The 25350-nt window shown below is 33.9% G+C and overlaps 1 protein-coding gene across 6 annotated transcripts in view; it reads left to right on the forward strand.

The window, feature by feature from the left end:
- Positions 1-11576: 11576 nt before the first annotated feature.
- Positions 11577-25350, forward strand: part of EPHA6 (EPH receptor A6) — a 932734-nt gene continuing 918960 nt past the window's right edge. For 4 of the 6 annotated variants that reach the window (XR_008997600.1, XM_036916570.2, XM_036916571.2 and 1 more), the window contains exon 1: positions 11577-12250. Coding sequence is in view for 3 of the 6 variants with exons in the window: in XM_036916570.2 (XP_036772465.1) it covers positions 11869-12250 (382 nt within the window). In the remaining 3 variants the exon portion in view is untranslated. The remainder of the gene's footprint in view (positions 12251-25350) is intronic. The other 2 variants (XM_036916573.2, XM_057501976.1) reach the window with 2 other exon arrangements.

Genomic DNA, 25350 nt, shown 5'->3' on the forward strand with positions numbered 1-25350 from the left:
ATTTCCATATACCCCTGCCTCCACACATTCTTAGCCTCCTTTATTATCAACATCCCCCTCCACTGTTGTTACAAATGATGGACCTACATTGACAAATCATTATCACCCAAAGTCTACAGTTTACACTGTGGTTCACCCTTGGTGTACATTCTTTTGGTTTGGACCAATGTACAATAATGGCTTGCATCCATTATTATAGTATATAGAGTATTTTCAGTTCCCTAAAAATCCTCTGTGCCCCATCTATTCAACCCTCCCTGCCCCCTAATCCATGGCAACCACTGTTCTACTTACTGTTTCCACAGTTTTGCTTTTTCCAGGGTGTCATATAATTGAAATCACATAATATGTAGTTTTTATAGTTTGGCTTCTTTCACTTAGTAATATGCATTTAAGGTTCATCCATGTCTTTTCATGGCTTGACAGTTATTTCTTCTTAGCACTGAATAATATTTCATTGTCTGGATGTATCACAGTTTATCCATTCATTTACATAAGGAAATCTTGGTTGCTTCTAAGTTTTGTCTATTATGAATAAAGCAGTTAGAATATGTGTGCAGGTTTTGTGTGGACATAAGCTTTCAATTCCTTTGGATAAATACCATGAAGCATGATCGCCAGATCATATGGTAACAGTATGTTCAGTTTTGTAAGAAATTCCCAAACTATCTTCCAAAGTGTACCGTTTTGCATTTTTACCAGCAGCGAATGAGAGTCCCTGTTGCCTCTCATCCTCATTACCATTTGGTGTTGTCAGTGTTCTGGATTTGGGCCATTCTGATCAATACGTGGTGGTATCTCAGTGCTGGTTTAATTTGCATTGCCCTGATGTCATACCTCCTGTTTTTTACTGCTGGAGTTTCTCAGTCTTTTACTGTCCCTATGAGAATTCAAAATGACTTGATGGGATATTCATCTATGTCCCACTCATTCCTTGCTCAACAAATTCATGTTCAGGCTACTCCCATTGCAGTGATTCCTAACTTATTTTCACAAACGACTTAGGCTTTCTCAGACAGATTTTATTTTCCAAAATAAGCACAAGATCTTCCAAAACACAAAACACAATACTCTTCTTGGCATGTGATATTCATATTCCTCCCATTGAGATGTGGGATCTGTGTTCTCTGAGGAGGCCTAGACCACAGAAGGGGCCAAAAATAGGAGTTCTGATTGACCTTCTGAGCTGAGGTACCAGTGAACATCAATTGTCAGATACGTGAGAGAAGATGCCTTGAGTTGTTCACAGCTACTGAGTCTTCTGAGCTGAAATCTCAGAGACATTTTGAAATAGAGGTGAGTTCTGTTCCTTGCTGTGCCTCGTCTTAATTCCTGCCCCATTGAGTCCATGAGTATAATAAAATTATTGTTTTATGTTTCTAAATTAAAGGCAATAAAAAACTGGATTATCAAGAATGAATCATGTGCCAGCCCTCTATGTCTTCCACATGAAGCAAATACATTTTGAGCTTGAAGTGGTCTGATGGATCCCTTCCAACATGTAACTGCCATTTAATCTTTACAGCAAGACAACGGATGTTTCATTGGAAGTTTCTTAATAATCATTCCCCTCTAAATTATAATCCTTTTGTAGAAGATGTGTTCAGGGGACACACACAATAGATCATGTTAAGTTCCTTTGTAAATGCACACAGTAATCTGGCTTTGCTACATCTTGATATTTGCTCACCATCAAAACGTAAATTTTAACATTTGTTACACACATCAGCATCCATAGAAGTATGGAGCACAGATAAGGGTTATCCTTCCTGTGGGGCTCTAGAGACAAGCTGTGCACCACAGAGCAATCAACAACAATATATGATCCAGGACAAACTCAAGGGCCTACCTCTAAAGAAACAGGACTGCATTTCTCTGGAGGACAAAGGTTCTGAAATGGTTTTTGTTTTCCTCAAGAGTAACGAATTCATTATTCTGGCATTAGGATGGATTGGAGCCTAAGTAGCCCGACTGTTTCCAGCCTAGGCAGTCCAAAGTAAACTTTCAGTCAGCACTTCAGTGCAGAAGAGAAGCCTAATTTGTAAAGAGAAATGTGATATAACAGAGAAGGTATGCACTAGCTTGTTTTCTCAATTAGTCCAGTCCTTCATTTAGAAAAATGAATGAAAAGCAAAGATAATCAGTCTTTTATGGAAAGTAAATGCCCACTTCCACACTCTCTCGCCAAAGCAGTATGTCAATTAAATAAACAACTAACCTTGGAAAACAGAGATGTTTTTATATAGTGTAATAGTTATGCTTCTAGAAAAGTGGAGGCCAGATCCACTTTTAAATGAAATGAAAATCACTAACATCAAACATAACATGATTTTGAATGAAATGAAACATTTTAAATGAAATGAAAATCACTAACATAAACATGTTCATCAGTGTTAGATGACAATGGAGCATGATTTCAAAATTTTGCTGGCAAATAATTTTCAATTTAGAATTAAACACTGAAACTATTAATTTACTGTAAGAGAATAATACAAATTTTCAGACATGTTAGACTATAGTAATTTTTTAAAACACAACTAGTCTGGGTTTTATACCAAATGCTCTTTTTAAAGAAATAAACTAAGTTGATGTTGGGCTACAGAAAATTTAAATATTAAAATAAAGGGTTATGAAAGTCCAATTTAACAATTGTTTATCTATACCAGAAATAATCAGTGCTAGATAAAGCTTACAATTTAAAGAAGACAATTTTTATTAAAAAGAGAAAATAACCTAGGAATTTGAAAAAAATAGTAAAAAAAAAAAGTGTATTAAATGCATTTGGCAAAGTTAATACATAGAATAATGCTGTAAATTAATGAAGTCCTAGAGAAGTTTTGTTTAATCTGAGCCATTAGACCATTATGCTTGCACAGAATTTCATTCTCCATACATGTAATCACTAATGTTTCCGTAAGTAAAATATAATGAACACAGTTTATGGTGTAAATCATAGACAAAATATGGAAGACTTAATCACAGTTACTGAACACAATATATATGTTTTAAGTAAGCCTTTATGTTATAAAACGATGATAACGATAAGAATAACGTTATATTTAACAAGGTTATGTCAAGGAGAGAGAGAAATGTAAATGTAGTTCACTTACTTTGAAACCTTAAAATTTGGAGTCAAGAGATACTGCCAATAAAGAATTAAAGATCAGTGTGAAATTAGATAATTTAACAGCATATAGAGACAGAGGAAAATAGAAATTATTGTAGGTAAGATTAATTCCACATTTTCATAACAGAGTGAGAAGATACAGTCTAAACTTGATAAATCAATAAAACTACATTTTATCTATAGCTGCATTATCGAACACAGTAGCCACTAGCCCACATGTGGATATTTAATTATAAGTACACATTTGTTAAAATTAAATAAAATCAAAATATATTTCTGTGGTTACACTAGCCACATTTCAAGTATTTTTTAGCTAAATGGCTACTCTTTAAGGCAATGCAGAATAGAACAATTTTCTCATCTTGGAAAGTTCTATTGGACAACATCAATCTAAAATAATGATAACAACTAGAAAACTAAGCAAATATTTAAGATGGGTTTATTCCAAGGACTGGGTCTTGGAGTTGAAAATTGTTAAACACATTAAAATTTTATACACAACTGGAGAGTTTAGATTTGTATTTCTACTAGACTTTTAAAATAACAAAAATGAATATAATTCAAAAATTAATAATCAACAGAATTTAAATTTCCCACAAAAATGTTAGTTATTAATTTTTAGAGCTTATTCATTTCATTTAACACCACATGAATTAGTAATGATAGATTTAATTATCCAGAAAACATTTGGTCGGCCAGAAATCAGGTTGACCACAAAGAGTATGAGCAAATACTTAGCAATTAATTACCTGAGGAATTTTGGGTAGTTTATTCTCCAAGCTTTACATTTGCAAATATATATTGTCGGCAATGTTATTGTTTTATTTACTTATTTTATATGCTATCTCTTATTATTTTTTAAGTGCATTTTTTAAAATTGAAGTATATTTGATGTACAATATTATATTGGTTTCAAGTATACAACATCATGGTTCAACAGTTATACACATTATTAAACCTTCACCTCAACTAGCGCAGTTACTATCTGTCAGCATAAAAAGATGTTACAGAGCCATTGACTATGTTCTCCATGCTGCACTTCCATCCCTGTGACAAACTTACATTATGATTGAGATTTTTGTGCCTCTTTATTCCCGTCACCCACCCCACTCACTCACCCTAACCCTTCCACCATGGTAACTACCAGTCACTTATCACTGTCTATTGTTGAATTGTAGGCGATTGCTGAAAAGGTGCTGTCTAGAATGGCTTGACTCCTATTGCTTCCATTTCACACACAAAAAAAATTCCTTTTCATTTTGGTTTTTGAAATGAAAATAGACGGTTATGAACTTACAATGGTTTGACTTAGGGTTTTCTGACTTTACAATGGTGCAAAAGCAATACACATTCAGTAAGCATCATACTTTGAATTTTGAATTTTGATCTTTCCCTGTCTAGGCATGTCCAGTAGGATGCTCTCTCTTGATGTGGGACAGAGGCAGTGAGCCTCACTCCCCATCAGCCAAGCATGGGGATAAACAACTGATACATTTAAAATCATTCTGTACCCATACAACCATTCTGGTTTTCACTTTCAGTACAGTATTCAATAAATTACATGAGATAGTTAACTCTTTATTATAAAATAGGCCTTGTGTTAGGCCTAATATAAAAAACTCAACAGTTTCTTGTCTATGTAGCTGATTTTTAAATGATATACTTAAATCTATTTCAATTTTGCTAGTAACATACCATTATTTATCTTTCATGTCCCAGAATGACTGTGTCAAACTTTGTTTTTCATTGAATTGTCATTAGTATAACTGAAGAGTATAGTCTAAATATCAAACAGGGAACAATTAATGATAGAAGTAAAACTGCCTTTAAAAAACTTCTCTATATTAAAATATGCCTTCAGAGCAAATAAGATAACAATATCACAGGAATACTGCTGTTAAATTCTTTTCAAGTATTTAAATTAGTCCATCAAAATAGTTAGTGTTTACCTTGTATTATGCAAGATAAATGGATGTAATTAGTGGCTACTATATTGGATAGCACAAATACAGAACATCTTTAACATTGCAGTTAAGTTCTATTGGACAATATTAATGTACAGCATTTGTTTTAGATTAATAACACATAACCTTAATGTTTTATTTGAAATTTGTATATGCTTTTAGTAAGTGATAAATTTTCTTATACTCTTATCATTGGATAAAAATACTCAAAAACAAGCATGAATATTTTTCCCATTTGTTACATATTTCAAACTATGACGCAAACTAAATTAGGAGCACATTAATCAAGAATAACCTTTGACCTAGTCAGCCTAGTGTTCATGCTTGTTTTCATTAATTCAGAAAATTTTATTTTTACGAGTCAAATAGCAAAGATAGTACAACCAAATTCCAAATACTATGAATTTCAGTGTGCTTTTAGTACTATAGAGCATGAATGGAATCTAACACTGAAATACTAGAGTCTCACATAGGCTCTGTAGTAGGGTTTAGTTCCCCAAGTTGCAAAACAGCACATTTATAACAACTCCTAATTACATATATGAAATACATATTATTTATATATAATAATTTATAAAGTTATATTGAAGTATTTAAAGATGTTTAACAAATAGAAAAAGAGTAAGCAGGTATTTTTTTCCAGTTGAAATATGTAAATATTAAATTATCTTTTATGAAAAAGTTAATAAGGATGGTAAATTTGAACAAAAAGGTAAAATAGTACGTAACATAAATATTAAGCATATTTTTTTTGTTTGGACGAAAAGAAACATTCTCTGTTCTTTAAAGATTTTTCAAGGTCCAAGGGAAGACTGGATATTTATATCAAAGGTAGGTAAGCATATTAACCATAATATGTTAATTGTCAAATAACTGGTGTAATGAGTTATATAGAATATTTAATCATCTAATAATTATAAGATGATGTTCTTATAAATAATTATAAGAGAAATGTTTATATTCCATGCAAACATTTAACAGTCATAGTAAAGAAACACACTAGCTCATTGAGTGATTAAAATGATATAGAACCCTGACATAGAATGTAAACATTAGGCATATTTAAGTTTTTATTGGGTTATACTAACAGCTTACCTGGAAACATAATGGGATGTCACTCAAGACTTGTTCTTTTATTTTTTAATCAAATTTAATATGCACCAAAAAGTGCCAGACTTCAAAAATGCAAACATGGTACCTGAGTTCAAACTATACTGAAATATTATAAGAAACATTTTTATAAAAAAGAACTGTACCCACAAAATCCAGCTCAAGAGATGCATTAAGTAATCACTTCTCTTCATCTGATACTTTTAATCTATCTCAATTTGTAGTAAAAGAACATGTTTTACATTATTCATATCAAAATAATTAAAATGTTTAGTTGACAATGGTTAATAACATGAATAATATTATTAATAAATATAACCTTTAACTATCTGACATACCCAAGTATTTTTATTGCAAAATGTAGCTTTGCCTTTTCCTGAAGCAGGCCATAAAGTGTTTTAATGCAGGTATAATACAAGATAAATACTCAGTCTATTTTGAAGGACTGATTTTATTCCTTGAATAGAATTTAACAGCAGTATTCCTGTGAAATTGTTCTTATTTGCTATGATGAAAATAGGCATATTTCAAAATACAGAGGTTTTTTTAAAGGTAGCTTTACTTCTATCATTAGTTCCCTGTGTGACATTTAGAATATACTCTTTAGTGATATTAATTATAATTCAATGAAAACAAGGATGTTTTGACATAACTGGTCATTCTGAGGCATGAATGATAAACTGAATACTAAGTTACTTGCAAAATTGAAATAAATTTAAATATATCATTAAAAAAATTAGTTACATAACTTTGTTAAAATTACTTTTTGTGGGTACTTGATACCAGATAATGAAATACATTTCATTTAAACAATCCAAGTTAGTTGAATATAGTTGAATTATTTGGTCATTGTACATAACCTTACTTGTATTAAATGTCAGTAAAATTTCATGAATGAGCTTTCAAAGGCTGAATCAATCCATACCAAGAGTAAGTTTAACTCAAGCAAAAGTAGTACCTGCAGAGATCCATGCCTTACAGGGTGAGGGTATGATTCCTTTCCTCTTACATAACTATAATTTGGAACTCCATTATGAGATAACATAGATTGATTTATATTGGAATAGTTCCTATGTCTGTGCCTTCAATATAATATAAACATCTGATGGTTAGGAACTAAATCCAAATAATCTTTGTAGTTTCCCTATAATGCTCAGCACAAATGAATATGAAAATCTTGCTTGGTAAGTGGTACTGAATAGAAAACTACTAGATAGAATTTTTTTCATTTAAGTATAAATACACGTATATATTATATATATATGACATATTTATGTATTTTCTTTTACTATAAAATGTTATACAAGAAAATGCAATATCACAGTAGAATAAACTATATAGTATGTTTTGTGTAGCATTTTTTTCTGTGAGGTTAAGATTTGCTGTGCTAACAGTAAACTAAAATACCCAGCAGTGTTTTGAATGTCTTCTTTCAGAAAAATATTATCTGCTAACAAAAAAAATGTTTCTGAAATAAATAAGGTTTGTGCTTTCCTACTGATTACATATTTTCTTATAGGAAAGAACCTTAAAATAACTATATTTGTCTTTGTGTATTTTTTTACCTCTGCTGTCTGTATGTTAAAACATACAACTCAATCTTTTAATTAATTTATATTTTAAAGTTGATAACATGATAATAATCTTTGCGGCATGTCTCTAAATTTCATATTAACAAAACCCTTGGATAATTGTATCTATTCAAAATAATAAACTAATATTTTAAGCTCTGATGTTTTGACATACTTGAGGATCAACACTTTTTATTTATGTTGCTTCTACCTTGACTTCAGAGAAAGCAAATTACAGATATAAATGGATTAATTTACTCTTCCACCAGAACAAAATACTTAAGGCTTTCTCAAACCTTCAAACATGCTGAGTAGTAAACATTTTAAGCCTTTTCTTTCCCAGAAAGGAATTATTTGCAGGTTAAGTCTTTCCTTTTCTAATCATTTTAAAAGGCAAATAGTATTTGTGAATACTAATGTTTCTACTACAAATTAAATCTTAGACTAGTTTTTAGGGTCTTTTACTCTTAATTTAATAAAAAATTAATCATTCTTACCTGAATTCAGATCGCATATATCATGAAGAACAATGGTCTGAGAGTTTACAAAAGAATTCTGAACTATACTGAAAAATGAGACATGAATTTTTTTGAATAAGGGTATGATTCAAACAGACAAGTACAGATAAATCTACATGAATATTGCATCTGGTTCATTGAGTGGCTTATAATTTTGAAACTATCACATATCTACACTGCTAGAAAATAAAAAAGGAAGTACATTTCTGTTAAGTGCAATTGCTCCTAGCTCACGTAAGATAACCACAACTATATATTTTTTAAAAAGTTTAGCTTTTAAAAACAAAACAAATTATATTTTAGTCATATTACCATCATCTCCTCTCTGAGTGAAGACAACTGAGCACATAAAAAGAGCTCAACAGATATTTTAGAATGAATATGCATATACACACTGTGGGTGTATATCTGTGTGAATGTAAATATACATATATTCACATATATAGTATATAACAAATGGTTAAATGGTTATGATAACTCTTTTTACAATCATGTTTTCAAATTGATAAGCATGTCACACCCATGGAATCTCACTATAGTCAAAGATCATGATAATTACATTTCAATTCATTTTCTTCTAGTTGACTTTTTACTTAAGAGGTATCTTCTAGACATTCAACAGACAGTACTAAACATATGAAATGTTTCATTTTAATAGAGGAAAATTTTGTAATTTTTTTCTTAAAAACTAAATCCAGAATATGACTATTATCTTACCAGATAAGTGATATTAATTATTTAAACAGACAAAAATTGTGAATTGTAGGTAGGGGCAGAGATAGAAACTCAGTTTAATTAAGCGGATATTGCTACTGTGAAGTAACAGTTATGTTTTGGATATTGAACCACTATTCATAACTGTGAGCCCTAGAAATGAACCTTAGCTTTTCATTTTTTTCACTCCCTTTATTCCTTTCCTTCTCCAATCTTCCTTCTTATCTTCCTTTCTTCCTTCCATCTATTAAAACTGTTCTCTTCCAGTCAATTATAATGGGATGTTCTTGGTGTTCTATTTTTAATGTACTTTCTAAAAATGTAATACTCAAGCAAAATAGTAAAAAAAATTACGTTAAAACTTTAATATTAACGTATTTTTACTCTAGGGATTTTTTTGGAATTACTTTTTAGTGGTGTTCCACTTAAAACATCTCCTTGAAAGTCTAGTTATTTTATAAACTAGAAGTTTGGAAATGGATTAACTTGGTTTATATTTCTAATAGTATTATACATTTCTTCAGTTTATCAGAATAAAATAGTACATTCTAGACATTTATAAGGAGTGTCTTCTTTGGAAAAACTTCTGGTGTGTTTTTAACGAAGTCTATAAAATTATTCACTGTAAGTAAATATTTAAACATACAAATTTAATTACAATACGATCATGGGAATATATTCTTTGACGGCAAATAAAGATTATTTCGAATCAAAACATCAGTATAATGAATATTTGAAGAACATTTATTTAGACATAGCTATTTATATATCAAAATGTAGGCTTTTACAGTTTGTAATTTGTAAACTGAGTTTGCAAATGCCCATGCAGCCAGTCAAAACCAGTAAAATGTTAAAATCAGTAGCAAAGTCAGATTTTACTCCTTTGAGTACCAATATATAACTCCAATACTTGGTTATTTTTTCTGAAGTGGTTTGCATACATTTAAGTTGGCGTGGGCATCTTTAAATAGATGCAGTGTTTGAGTAATAAGAGCGAAAGTACAGCCACCAATCAGAAACCTTTCTTACATTCTCAAAATCACTTGAATTTAGCATTTGTCTCCACTCAGCCGAATTGGACGTGGGCATCCTTAGCTCTCCTTTTCTGTCTCCAAGTGTCTATATAATAAGGCAATAACTGAAACCCCTTAACTATCGTGTGTGACAGAAACATGCAGCGCCGAAACGCATCGAATGGCAGGGTCCTCTCTCTTCCAGAATTCTGCAAAAGCGTTCAACGCTGACCCTTTGCTCCTTCATTTACTACTCTCCCAACTCCTGCCACTGTGCCATTTCCCTCCCGTGCCCTTTGCCCACTTAGAAAATGTCCCAAACCCTTTATATACCGCTGTCTTCTCTTTTAGGTTCACTTTTCTCCATTGCCATAAATATTACCTCAGAACACTGAGTTTTGAGGTACTCTGAACTTCACTTGATTGGGATAGCCCAAGTTCCTTCAAGAAAGAAAACGACGAGGATAATAAAGCGAATAAAGGATTACAGAACCCCCACGAGAGCGATGTACGAGTGCTCGGCGCTCCCTTAACAAACCCGCTATGCTTTTAGCCTGAGCACCTTCCTCCTTCCTTTGGCTCCTGCTTGAGGAGCCGCTTCCACCGACGAGCAGAGGAGGCATTTTGTTGTCGACTAACCCCCCCTAGTGCCCAACTGGCAGCAGCCGAGCGCCGGGCCCCGCGGAGCTCAGCGGCACTGGCGCGCCCGGCCGGTCTTCCGCACCCGCGCCAGCCGCGGAGCGAGAGCGTGGGGGTTGCGGCGCCGAGCCCCCCCTCCCTGCTAGCACCGCGCGGTGCCCGGGCCGTGGGGCGAGGGCTCTTGGTCCTACCGAGTAGCCAGAGCGGCTGCTTCTGACCAACCCGAGCTGGGAAGGAGTGGGCACCTAGAGGGGCACTTGAGCCGGGAGAGCGGTTCGCTCGCCGCGTCCCCGGCGCCGTGGCGGAGGTGGCCCGCGCTGCTCAGCCGCTGGGCTCTCTGAGCGCGCGGTCCGACGCCACCATGCCGCGGGTGCTCTGGGCTCCAGGAATCCCAGCGCCCACGACTGCGACAGTGCTCGTGACCTCCGACGCGAAGCCCTCAATGAACCCCGGCGTCAGGTCCCCGCCGGTCTCCAGCGTGATGTGACACTCCTCAGCCGCTCGCTCCCTCTCAGCTTTATTAGGACTCCAAGCAGCGGAGGCGGCGGCCGCAAAGCTGAAGCGCTCGCCCTGGTGGGCAAGTTTGGGAGACCTGCGCTGAGGGTCACACTGGCCCTCCGCCTTCCAGCTCACGCCCGGACCGCCGTTAGGCGCCGCCCGCAGAACTCACCCCTTCGAGCGGCGGAAATGTGAAGTCGGGGAAAGCGGTTGTCAGGAGGTGACTAGCCCAGAGACGCTCGGCGCTGCTGCCAGGAATGGGGAGCAAAGTGCTTGGGGAACTAAGTGTGGCCTTACCAATGCCCGGAAAAGCGGCTGCCAAGGCCGAGGTGTAGCGCAGACGCGGCCGAGTTAGCGTTGTCCGCCGCTGCCGTCGCCACCTAGGCGAGGGGCTGGGGCGCAGCTCGGTAGCTGGCCTCATTCGCTTGGCTCTCGCCGCACTGGCCCGAGGAAAGTTCCCGCGGCACCCGAGCCGTTTCACAGCTGCTGCGCCTCCGCTGCTTGGGCTCTGCAAGTGCCCACTTGGGTCCGGAGAGGCGCTCGGGCCGCAGGAGCCGCCCGCCGCACCTGGTCGTCCCTCCCCCAGCCCCCGCCGGGAGGCGCCCGCCCCCGCCCCGTGCTCCCCTCCCCCAAGCACAGCCCGAGCTCGCTCCTGCGCGCGCGCTCTCCCGGGCCCAAGTGAATAGTCCTCGCGCGAGCGGGACACGGTGGTGGATGCAATTCCGCTCGCCTTCAGCCGCTAGGAGCTCCCTGGCGCCGCAGGCAGCGTCCTCCTCCGAAGCAGCTGCGCCGGCACCTGGGCAGCCTGGACCTTCGTACCCTGCCCCTGGGGCCTCGCGCGGGGGTCGCCCCGGGACACCGCCTGCGGGTCGGGTGGAGGAGGAAGAGGAGGAGGAGGAAGACGTGGACCTGAACCCCTACCCTACGCAGAACACCTGGCTGCGCTGCTGCCTCTTCTCTTTGAGGGGAAGGCGGAGAGAGACGCGGAGAGCCATGAGGGGCTGCGAAGTCCGGGAATTTTTTCTGCCATTAGGTTTCTTTCTGCCTCTGCTAACAGCTTGGCCGGGCGACTGCAGTCACGTCTCCAACAACCAAGGTAAGGGACGGAGCGGAGAAACGGGAGGGGCGGGAGAAGGCGGGTGCTCCGAGGACCAGAGCATGGTCGCCTCCTGCAGGTAACTTTGTCTTGGGGTAAGCTTCTCTGGGCTCACCACACGGGAGGGTCGAGGATGTCCGCTCATCAGGGTGCCCTGTCCACTTCGTCCGGGACTGGCGGCATCATGAGTTGCGGTCCCTTCTGCTTCCAAATGCTTTTAAGCGGATGCGTGAGCATCAGGCACAGTTGGTTGGGTCCCACAGCCGGCCGCGGAGCCGCTCCCCGTCGCGCTGTCTCCGCAGGAGGTCAGGCTCCACGGCGAAGGCTTAATGGAGACCCTGGCTTTTGGTGGTGGCTCACAGCACGGTACCTTGTAGGTTCTCCCACAGGCCTTCATGAAAGCAGATCGCTTCTACTCGACCCTGTGGCCAAATGCCTTTTGCCTCGTAGCTACGTCGCCCTTGCCGATCCGCGGCCCCCTTACCCCATCCAGACAAAATATGGACTCTTTCGAAATTATTCCTGGACCAGATGTCCACAGATCTCTTGTGATTTCTCTTTCTTAGGGACACTGGAAAGCAGGTGGGGAAGATAAGCACTAAGTGTGATTTCCAAGTTGTGAATATCCTATTCATAAAGTCGAGTCATTGGCAGGTTTTTTAGAGGAAGACTTCATTTCTGTAGGTAAAGTGGTAGAATGAAGCTGAATAGTGTGTGAAAAGTGAACGTCAGTTTTGCCAAATAGAAGGCACTGAGAATTTTTGAACCTTTACTTCTTTTCATCAATCTTTACGAGACATATCTCACCGTCTTTATGCATGCACATTTAAGGATCTATAAAAAAAAACATCGGCTGCATAATTTAAATTCTCTTAGACTAAGCAGCGAACAAACATAAAAGTTTTCTAGCAAGTACCGGGCTGGATACTCTTCTGGTGCTGCAATGACCACCAATGTATGACCTGTTATGCCACACTTTTTTCTAAGATTTCAAATATAAAACTTCAATTACAGTTCTCATTTAACATTTAAGGCCTTGAAATAATTTGCAGATATAGAAGTGAAGGCCAGGTGACATTAAAGTGTGCACAATTTTTGTGAGTGTGGGAAGGTTAAGAGAGAAGGCAGATAAAACAACAGCCTTTTTTTTGGTCATAAACACACAGGACCTTTTTATTTTATTTAGAAATATAATTCAGAATTAATATTCAGTTTTTGTTTATACAACTGGTACTTGTGACATGCTTTGCTAATTATTTCTGTTTTTTTACCTGACAGACTGCAATCACAAATGCACATATAAATTTTGGAAATTCTAACAGTCATGCCTTTGAAGATGTAGCAAAGAATAAGTGCCACCTGTGGTGCCACTCTCCCATGGCAGTGCACACCTTTGCACACATCCCTTCCATGTTTTTAAAGGCTATTGGCATTAAATGTTGAAGCGGTAGTTTATCTATCTCATTGAAAACAGGAGATTTTAAAAACATATGTGATTATTTAGTTGGCTTTTTTTTATTTCAGGAGAGAAAACCAATTTTTAGTAATTGCAAAGTCAGACATTTTTAATGTACTGTATGTTAGTACCTAGGGATACTAGAGAAATGTGTACTTTCACAGTCAAGTTTATAGAAATATTTTAACAGTTATTTTCCATGTAATAATTTCCCTAAGTCAACATTTCTTTTTTCATTAAGTGCCTACAATACAACAATACCATCCTAGGCCCTGGGGACACTAACATACATAAAAATGTATCAGAATCTTCAAGTGACTAAAGGGCCATTCTATCAAAATGTGTGAAGTGTTAAAATATGACCTTTCAGATATTCTTATTTGGGGGCATAGAGGAGTTGGCAATTTTTTGTAGCAAATTTTATTTTAATGACTTTCTCATACTTTTAAAAGACATTTTACCTAAACTACCAAATATACGTAAATTATGTGTGTTCTTATCAATTAGATTAACTTCCTATTAGTGAATGAGTATTGTTCATTTTACCCGTAAGTTAAATAGGCTCATTAAATATAGTTTACTGAAACTCTGAATTTGAATTTGTATTATTATACTAAAAACACAAGCTATGCATGAAATTACACTTGAATAATATAGTACCTAAAGGCTAAAAAGGGTCAAATTTAAAGGTATTTTTCAAGAGAATACTATAGAGAAAATATGCTCAGGTTCTTTCATCAGTCACAAATGAGTGCTTATAAAATGCTTTTTACAGCCTAAATTTATAGTAATTAGAAATCATGCTTTATAATACCTTGGGATAAATTTTGAATACCGAAATCATCACACTAAATGGTTAATAAAAATATCAAATTTCAAAATTATGAACATTTTGGAATATTTTATTAATTTGTAATTTTTTAAATAGAGAACATGAATCAAAACATCTTACCAATATTTAAACATTAAAAACATTGAGCATAACAGAATTATTATAGTATGCAATGTAGAAAGATTAATGTAAAAATGTAAACTAGATTTCTTATACACATAATAAATATCAGCAATAATTAGCATTTTAAAGAGATGGCGTTCATTTTCCTAGTAATTTTTCATCTTAAAAACTACTGGAACTCATGTTTTATTTTTAAAATTTGTCATATATACATTTTTATATAACTTTCCTCCTGATTAAGGATATTCACAAAGTAATTTTTTAATGTTATTTATATATTTTTACCAAATAACATGGAATCCTTCAAGGTTAAAATGAATGGATTAACCCTCCTCCCCATTCCTAGTTTTCCATACTTAGGCAGACAGCAAGTAAACTACCTCATTTTTAACATGGTGCTTAATATGGTGCTATAAGTAACTTGACTATAGGAAGCAACTTTTGTCTTTTAACTTGTTTTGAGGCTCTGCACTATAAAGGCAAAATAAATCAATTTGACTCTTTCTTCCTATTACCCAAACCTCCTTGAATTGATCAAAAAGTAGAGTTGCTTCCTAGACCACTTTATATGATTAAGTGAAAACATGACTTATATTCAAATTTTTTTTATTCCATCAATTTTCCCTTTATCTAAAGCCATAGTATTTATTAGGTGTTGGTAATTTTTATTTAAAAATTACCTAGTTTAGTAATTTTTAATATATAAAAACTCATATTTCTGTATTGGGCACTTAGGTAAATAGGAAACACAATCTTGTTTCATATGTAAGTAACTCTATGTATATAAATTACAGTGTTTAGTAGCCACCAGTGGTCCATTTAGTCAAAGATTACTCTTCTTTGGCAAACAGTACTGTATAGTCTAAAAGAGTTGCTTAAGGTATGACTCATGTTTCTGAAAATAAATATTCAAATAATTCATTAAATGAAAATATGGTTTGGATACTAGAGTCTAGTGAGTTAATTTTATTACCAAGATTGTATAAATTGGTCTTTTCCCCCCAGGGAATTCAGTGACAAATGAAATAAACAAGTAAAACAGTAGTCTGATTTGTTAGTTAAGGTGAACTTATGATTTTGAGTGAACTGAGTGCAAAATCCACTGAGTTTTTGTAAATACAGTGAACAGACCTGAGCAGAAAAATACCTGCTTAATAAAATTCATAGCCTAAAATTAGTGAGACTGCTGTAAGTATTGTTCACAAACTATAAATCTGACTGTCCTTTTATCTATAGAAGGGGATAAATTGAATTTTTTTAGAAAATTCGAGTGAGCTTTACTGAAGATATTAAAAATTTTGTTAAAGAAAACTGCATAATTTACAATGTTTCTAAAAGACCTTTCACTTAGCTAAAATTCATTTTCCTGGATAAACTATTAATAGTTGTAAAGGTGCAAGAGATTGTAATCACATGCCATAAGTATTAAAAATGTAAGTATAAAACCAACCTAGAGGGTAATTTTATTGTACATTTACACATTGAATTAAGGCATTGTGCAATCATTATGATTAATATTCAAAGTAGAGAGATAAAATGTCATTATTATGCATTGATTAAGTGTTATTCTGAGTTTCGGATAAGACCATATGTAAAAACGCTCTCTTGCACAAAATTATACAGTGTTCTTAAAGGCTCTCTTCTTCCAAGCAAAATGAATAAAGCAGTTTTATTTGGATTTTCCTAAAGGGTGTCATATGTATCTAATGGCACAAGCCAAAATTAATGATTGTTACATATTTTTACTTAATATTTTCAAGCTTTTCTGTAAGGAATTTGTGTTACTTTTATGTTACAAAATTAAATATTAAGAAAAATATTAGAGTATAAATCCTTTGATTTCTTCCCTAATCATTGCTAGTATAAACTACTTAAATACAAAAGGGATCATAGATTTTTCTGTATTTCCCTCTACCAGTCCTCTTTCCCTATCATAGGAACCATATCGTAATCTCTCTTTCCTCACACATACAAATACTTTGAACTACACTCCGTTTGTCCCAAATGGTGAGAAAATAGATCCTACTCACACTGTATACCAGCTAAACCCAGCAGTAATAGAAGTTTCTTCACTGAGTTCTTAACTCAGGATTTTTTGGGAGTATATATATATATGGTGGAGATCAATACAGTTAAGTAATCAAAATAGGTTTACTTTGTCCAATGTTTGTTGTCAGTCATATAATCAGACTAAAGCAGAGGCATTAAATTGTTTATGCATTTACAGGTGTGCTTTTTAAAAAATGTATATATAAGGTGTGCAACAAAAATTGATATACTGCATCTACAACATTCTGATTACCTTGCAATTTTATTAAACTGACATTTTTCCTTAAAAAATGGAAATTCTGCTTTTGCCTTATTTTATTACTGTTTTCTAGAATTTAATATTTAGATGATGAAGAAAAAAGATAAGTAATACAGCTATCATCTATGCCCTCATGCAATTTATTTTCTAGTAAGGGAAACTGACCAAAAAATAATAAGTAATTAAATAAAGTGATGAAAGTTGTTAGAAATTCTATGAAGGAAGCAATAAAAACATTGCAAGAGAATAATAGGAGGGACCTGCTGTTTTAAATGTGATGGTAGGAAGGCCTGTCTGGGAAGGTGACATTTAAGCCAGATTCTTGTGGAAGAAGGAGAACTATTTGTAGAGTGAGAAGTGCATTCTAGGAAGAGAGAATGCCCAGACAGTGACCTTGAAGTAAAATGAGCTTGACATGCTTGAAAAACTGAGTCCAGGGTGATTGGAGCTTATTGAGCTAGAAAGTAGCATGAAGTAGGTTTGAAAGATAAGAACCAGAACCCACAGAAAAGAAAAGGAGTCATGATAAACAGTTGTGATTTAATATTATTCTAGGGGAAAATAGAAAGCTATTGAAAAAATTTTAACCAGTTTTCACTTAATAGTGTTGTGACTAATGAGCATAGATGATTGGAGGGTGGCAAGAATAAAATTAGGAGTCTGTTGCTATTGTCTAGGATAGGGTTTATGGTGGCCTGGCCAGAAGTGGTGTTAGTGGAGATGGAGAGAAGATAGATTTGATATATTTTGGAGGTAGAACATATGGGACCATCTTATCCTTACAGAGAAATAAACATAGATATTCAATATTTATATCATTTTTCCCAAGAGACCCAGATAAATTTTCCATTCCTCATAAAAATGGTCTTGCTATGTAATGATTGATTACTGACAGGATAGGAGAGATGAGGCTGATATGCCAGTTTTCTACATTATTCAGCTCAAACTATGATTTAAAATACTTTAAAAGTACAATTTTGCTATTTCAAACCACTGTACATAATGTATACTCATTTGATCAACAGATAAAATTTGTTAATACATTTCTGACATAAGTTTCTATACATAGTTATTTTCGTTAGAATGGATAATGACACAAGTGGGTGGGGGATATGTTCACAAATCAGTATAGTAATCCAACAGAGTCTAATTCTTTGCAAATAAAGAGCAATAGTTGGAAGTTTGGTTTATGTGCCAGTTTTATTCATCTTAGGTATGATCAGATTACTGTTACTGAAAAAAAAAATCTAAGTGATACTAGATTATAAGGCAGGTGTTTTCAGATATTTTCCATTAGTCTTTTCTCTTTGCATTTCTTTATCAAGAGAAACAAATGCTCAGAAAGCTTGTAAGAAACCCAGAAAATGAGGTTTTAGGGTATATGATATTCTTGGGGGCAGGGATGAGGGAAGAAACTCTTAGGCTTACTACCAAATGACAGTAAATTGCATATATTTGTAAAACCTTCCCTGACCAGTTAACTATCCATTACTTTGAACTGCCTTTTAGTAATTTAATGTGGATGCAATTATTAAATACATAGAAGTATTAAAAAGTCCTAATGTAAACAGCAGTTCTGTATACTTTGGTGTATTTAGAAAATCCATACTCTGGAGATGCTTCCTTTAAACATTTCCAAATATTTTAAAACATATATCCAAACTTAGTAAATCTTACATTTTATTTTAAGCCTTAGAATATTCTTGAAAATACTATATTTACAATTACTCCCTTTAGATAAACATATGACTTATGGGATATACAATTTCAGTTTTCAATGATAAATATTCTAAAATTTAATGAAGACATACATTCTTTAGACAGTTATTTGCTGAAGGCCTACTATTTGATTGGTAGTACTTACCATATGTAAGGGTTCCCAGAGAAATTTCCCTCTCAGAATATATATGATCTAATGAAGAGTTTCCAGTGTCTTTTCAGGTCTGGCAGAAAATTTCTGTTTCCTTCAAATTAGATTCACAATAAATTAGAAAAATACATTTTATATATTATGTAACAGTATTTATGATCAACCCTCATAATATAGAATTTTTTATCATTAATCTGCAATTATATGAAGAACATTATGTTTACTCCCCTAGTAAACATAATGTTCTTCATGTAATTGCAGATTAATTATGAAAGAGAGGGGTAAAGGAGTAAAAAAATTACCAATCTTTTTCTGTGTTTCACTTGTAAAAGTGCTTCACAAGAATCTTTAATGTTTTATGGATAGGTATATGTTCTGTTTAATTACATGAAAAGAAAACATCTGACTTAAAAAACATGTTCATGTGTGCAAAAAGTAAATATTTCACATATGTAATGGCTTTCCACAGACAGATGGAGGGACCTTTTTTGTTCAGAGGACATTAGACTGACTTATTCTGGTATATTTATTTACAGTGGGTTATTATTAAAATAAACTGTAATTCATGTTGAAGATGCAAGTTCCCAGTTTCAAATAACAGCAAGTATACCTTTTAACTGTACTTTGGAGCAAGAATTGGGATGAAAGTATGTATTTTCAGTTCATGTCCTGAAAAATACATTCAGCAGCTTTCCCAGGATATTGCTGAGTCTTCTGGCTGTTGGCCTGTGTGATTACCTGTATTTGGTAGATATAATTGAGAAGTCATCACTCTTCCTTCCTTTTTATTTTGTAACTTGAGGTGTAAAAAGTCACACCTATTCTTTGATCATAAGAGATACAAGATAACATCTCTTTAGAAACTGGATGTTCAGGAGATAGAAACAGTTAATCTATTATTTTTCTCTTGTAATGCTAGGTATTTTTGTGGATATCTAGAAACAATAAAAAGTAAGCCTTGTATGTAAATATTTGTACACATAATTTATAAATTTATTGTGTTAATTTACTAATAACATAACAGTAGATAATTATATATTCTTTCAGGTTTGTACTGTATTATACTTATGTGGTACATGAGCATTGCAAAGAGAAATATTTAGAAAGTATGTGAAGTGTAATATCTAGAATAAGGAAAAGCATTTGCCTATTATTAAAAAAAAATCAGTGTGTAGAAATTTACCTACCTATGATGATTATAAATAGGTATATTTTAAGCAAGTTAATAGAAATATTTTGTGTTCTAGGAAATAAAGGCATTAAATTGGTATGTATTTCAAATAAGAAATATCTAAAACTAATTGAAATGATGGTTCCCAAATTTGAGTTGAATCATATCTTAATATCACCTTAGTTTTTACTTTTAAAGGCAGAAATTTGTACCTTATGTTGTTATGATACTTTAATATTGCTAAAGATAATAGAAATTAAATGTATAAAAAGAGAATTAAACTCTAATGGAGGCCAACAAATAAATTTTTTCTAAATACACTGTGATTTATTTTTAAATACAATGCAGTTGCTAAGTGGCTGTCATTGTAACAAAATTAAAGAAAAACAGGGAGAGGACCGAAAAGCTGAATTACGCTACTTTAAAACTGAACCTCTTTTTATGGAGTCTCGTTATAAATAGCTAACAATACTCTGTTGGATTCATTAATCTCTACAAGTATAGAAGTGTTTATTGAGGACAAATAATCTTAGCTAAAAATTAATATAAAAACATTGAAAATGTCCTTCCTGTCTCCCTCCAAATTTAAAGTTTACTTAGATAATATTTATCTTGTGAATGCAAGTAGTTGCATTAAAAATAATTAGTAGTTGCTGTTAAGTATGACAGGAAACAGCTGAGCAGACTAGCAGATGGCATTGCACAAAATCGTAAGTTTTGTCTATTCAAAAATGAAAATCTGTACATTGGTCCACTTGTTAACAATTAGTATAATGCCTTACCAAAAAGGCAGGATTGTAATAGCCAGGACAATTTTAGGATACAAGAACATTTAATCAGACAAGTTCACTGTTACTTTGGCTATTTTATGTGCTCATATTAATGAGGGTGCTGTCAGAAAGAGACCTCATTTTTATTTGAAAAAGAAGCACAAAATTTCACAAGTGTATGTTGTTGGTATAGCATATTGCTTAGTATGGTTTAAAATAGCTAAAACTTGTTCCAAATGCTTTTTTTGTAATTTTTAAATTAGAACAAAAAGTTACAGTACAATACTGTTAGAGTGTTATAATAAGTTCATTTTATAGATTGAAAAATGAACTATATTCATTTTTCACCCATTATTAAAATAACAGTGGTAGTTTAGCAGAAGTTACATGTGTAAGAACCTTTATAATATTCACTAGTCTTATCAGAACTCTGTTATCTATATACGTTGTTTTTAGATTTTTCAAGGGCCCTATTACCTACTAAGGCATATTTAAAATTTAAGAATTTATTTTAATGGTTAGTATTCTAAAGTTTTAATATGCTTGTTAAAACTAATGAAATTTTTTCCTAAAAATGTTACCAAGGCTTTAAAATCAGATAAAATTGTTAGCCTGTTTCTACTATTAAGTTCTCAAATACTTTTTCATTGAAATATATAGCCAATACAGCTATAGTTACCTTTGTTTTTTTGTTCATTTTTATTTTTATTACTTATATATAAACACTTTAGTTCTTAATATATTGTTCATATATATTTTCCTAGAGTAGGAAAATTCTAAGTAGTTCAGCAGTAAGTATATATTCATCTGATTTTTAAATGAAATATATTGATATTTACTATGTTTTACACTGTGCTAGCACAGGAAATAAAAAGACAGGCCACTGCCCTTAACCTCTGCGAATCTAAGATATAAATGAGGCTATTTATATGTCAGTGACTAATTAAAAAATTAATTTATATATTTGACTTATATGGATTTAGCTGTTCCATAAAGAAGTTCACATCTGTGAACTATCATTCAAAGAAATAGAAAAATAAAAGTACAGTTCTCAGGGATCTATGAATTAATATATGCAGATAATAAAAATAAATATTCATTCAATATATTGCCCAGGATCATAAATTGGCCATTACTTTCTATGACTGCTAGGAATGAAATAAGATCTGCTCTTGCCTCCCTTGACCTTAAGGACAGTGTTATGAAATTCAGGAGATATACCTGACTGTGAAATACTAGCAATATAGCAAAGATAAAGTGAAGGGAAATAAATACAAAATTTTACAAGCAAATAAGGTTGAGTTACACATGGGAAATGAAAATCAACATTTATCAGTATTGATCATCATGAATATATTAAAATAATAAGAGAATTATAAAGACTCCTCCAGAGACCTCAGTTTTTAACTTTCTTTGAATTTGTTATTCTGCACTTGAAGATTAATCATTATGTATATAAATAAAAAATAAATATCCAAGCAAATAAAGTCTTAGATTGAAAATAGACCTTTTAAGTAAGTGGTATGACTTGGCTTTTTCATTAACATTTTGTCATGTTCTTTAAGAAATATTATACTTAATATTGTTGGCTGCTTTTAAAAATACAGCACCACAAAAACCTAAATTTTGCTGCATTATACATATTTATTTTCTGATTATTTTAGATGAAGGTTAAATTGACAGTACCCATATGCTTTACATTATGTTTAACTTAAAGATTAAAAATGTTTCTATAGTTGCTTGCCATCTCCTACCATGTTAATTTCTTGTGTTATTGTACTACCCTTTTTAAAATCTATTAAAGATTTGTTTTTAGCAGTTTCATAACTTTGAAATTGCAGATATCCTTTACTGTCTATCTTGATAAATTTGGTAAATTACTGTTTGAGAGATCCTATATTTTATATTTGAGAAATGTCTCTGTAGAAACATGAGAGAGAGAAATTTCTGCCAAGCTTGGCATTTTTAAACAAAAAATCAATAGCAGATTACCCATGATTAGCTGTTGACATTTAGATTAGAACATTTAGAATGTCATTTTAAAAAGCACTGAGAAGTATCAGTTTAGTTTCTAAGTTACAATATTCTTATTTTCAAATCCAACCAGCTATGGTTCTCATCCTCCCTATAATATAAAGATGTAAATTTTAAGAAATGAATTGAGATAATTAGATTTTTTGACAAACTGGACTTTGAATAGTTGATTAATTGAAAAAATTAAAGATCTGCCAACAAATCTAATGGATTACTTATCTCTTTGCATACATCTGAGTTTGTTGACGTTATTATTATCATCATTACAACACTCTGGTTCAGGGATTAATCCTAATTTATAAAAATAAATCTTTTTATAAGATGTATTATGATTGGATTAATGTTTCTCTTTAATCATTATACAATACCTAGAATATGGTTATTTAATGCTATGTCATAAAAATTATTTTAATTCTATGCCAGAGTGTATTTCACATGTCTTTAAAATTATTTTCTCCCAAAGCAGGTGATTTACCTAGACTGTCAGAGTCTGACTTCTTGCCAAACTTTACTAGATTGATATTTTCTGAAATTTGATATTTTAATTGTAAAGGATTATGATTTTATATACAAGCCCCCCACACAGAGACACACACACTTAGTATGATAAGGATCCCATTCTCCAAAAGCTTGGTTGAAATTTCTGCTCCTGATGTTGCACCAGAATTCAGGAAACTTATATGGTACCTATAAAACTAAGGAAAAAACTATGAATTTCCTCTTTGGTATATTTGTCACTAATGTATTTATTTTCCAAGTTCAAGAGAGTGAGTGTCTTGTTCACTGCAGTTACACTCAACTTTTGATTTAAAAATTTTCACTTCTATTTCATTGTGAAATTAAGAACTATTTCATGTGAATTGGTCATTTTTATCTCCTTTAGGTATTCTTAAATCAGAGTGATTATGATTTTTGTTTTTGTTGTATGTAAGATTTTTATATATTGCTTACATACATCATGTTAACTCCAAGAACTTTCCCTAAGTTGTCTTTTAATATGTTGGATATCAAGGTTAGCTTCAGCCTCCAAAGTTTCTCACTTGTAATTTTTTCCCATGTAAGATTTGCTTCTGAAGACATGCACACACTGATCCATAGGCAATTGGGAAATAAAATGCCCATTTACCAATCTAATGTATTCCAATGATAAGCTCCCTGGCAAAAGGTCAGTTGTAGAATTACAAAAAAATGTAACTTATTCTGAAGTGAAGTTTCTTACCTTCCAATTTAAATCTAAATCATCCCAAATGCACTTACTTAATATCCACTTAAGGATAAGAATGACTGATACCTATCTATTTTAGGGGGAAAAGAGGGGGAGGAAAAGAAGTTCAAGTGTAGAAGTGTTTGCTGCATAGAATAAGGCCAACACAAAAGCAGATACAATTGGCTTTACTGAAGTATGACTTTATCTTGAATGCACACACACATACACAGTCTTCTAATATTGTATGGCTCTGATAAACTTCTCCTTGGGTGGGAAAAGCTAGAAAGAGTTACAGGGGGTTAAGAATTTGAGTAAAAACTGAAACTGAATCTCTAGCTGAAAGCAAGGAAGTTTCCCCAGCTTTCATTTCTCAATGCTTAATATTTTGGGAGGACTTTACAATTTTATGGGATCATGTCTATTGATCTTTTTCTCGGTTAATTTTCTGAGTGTGTTCTAATGTGTAGAGAATCTTTGCATATCCTACTTAACTGTATGTTCTAGATATTTTATGGCTTGAAGTTAATGTATCATGCCTCAGAGAATGATACGACAATAAATATTTATTTTGAAGATGTGTTCTGGATAGCAGTTAAGCAGAATGTTGAAATATATTGACACACTTAGATCCATTAATTTTACTTTCATGGATTTATAGGAAAATGCATAGGTAAATACAGACAATATTTATATACAAGGATTTTCAATTTTATTTTTTTTATAAAACTGAAGAATTTGAATTAAAGTTAATACACCAAAACAGGAAAGTCTTCATAGAGATATATAACTGCCTTTGGTTGGAAAAATTCCTTGAATGAGTGCATGTGCATCAAGAGTTTTCCCAAATTCCTCTGTGGAAGACAGTGGAAAAACTTGTTTTGCTACTAAGAAAATGAGAAGGATGATAGGAAAACAGGAAGGAAGGCTTGAAAGATGAGAAGTCTGATTCATATTATGGAATTAGTTTAGAATAGTCAAGAGGACAACTTAAAAATGATTGTGACTGTTCTACTTAAAGTTGTTTGCGTGACTGAGATGTTAACCATTCTTCCTGTTTTCATCTCCAAAATTTTATCAAAGCCAATCATACTCCAGAAAAATAGAGATAGAAAATAGGAGTAAAATTTTTCTGAGGAGAGAAGCCCAGTTAGATTACCCCACCATCAAATATTTCTGAAAATATCAGAGTTTATTCAGCTACGTGGGGGTTCTGCAGAAACTTTGCTCTATCCTTGTAAGCTGTTCATTAATACAGGTGGGTTAGGAATTATGTTCTCATCTGGTCCTATGATGAGTTCCTAATCCTTTCAGAGGAGGTAACATGGATGT

The sequence above is a fragment of the Manis pentadactyla genome, chromosome 1 (genome assembly GCF_030020395.1).
Source record: "Manis pentadactyla isolate mManPen7 chromosome 1, mManPen7.hap1, whole genome shotgun sequence".
In the NCBI taxonomy this organism is placed as follows: Eukaryota; Metazoa; Chordata; class Mammalia; order Pholidota; family Manidae; genus Manis; species Manis pentadactyla.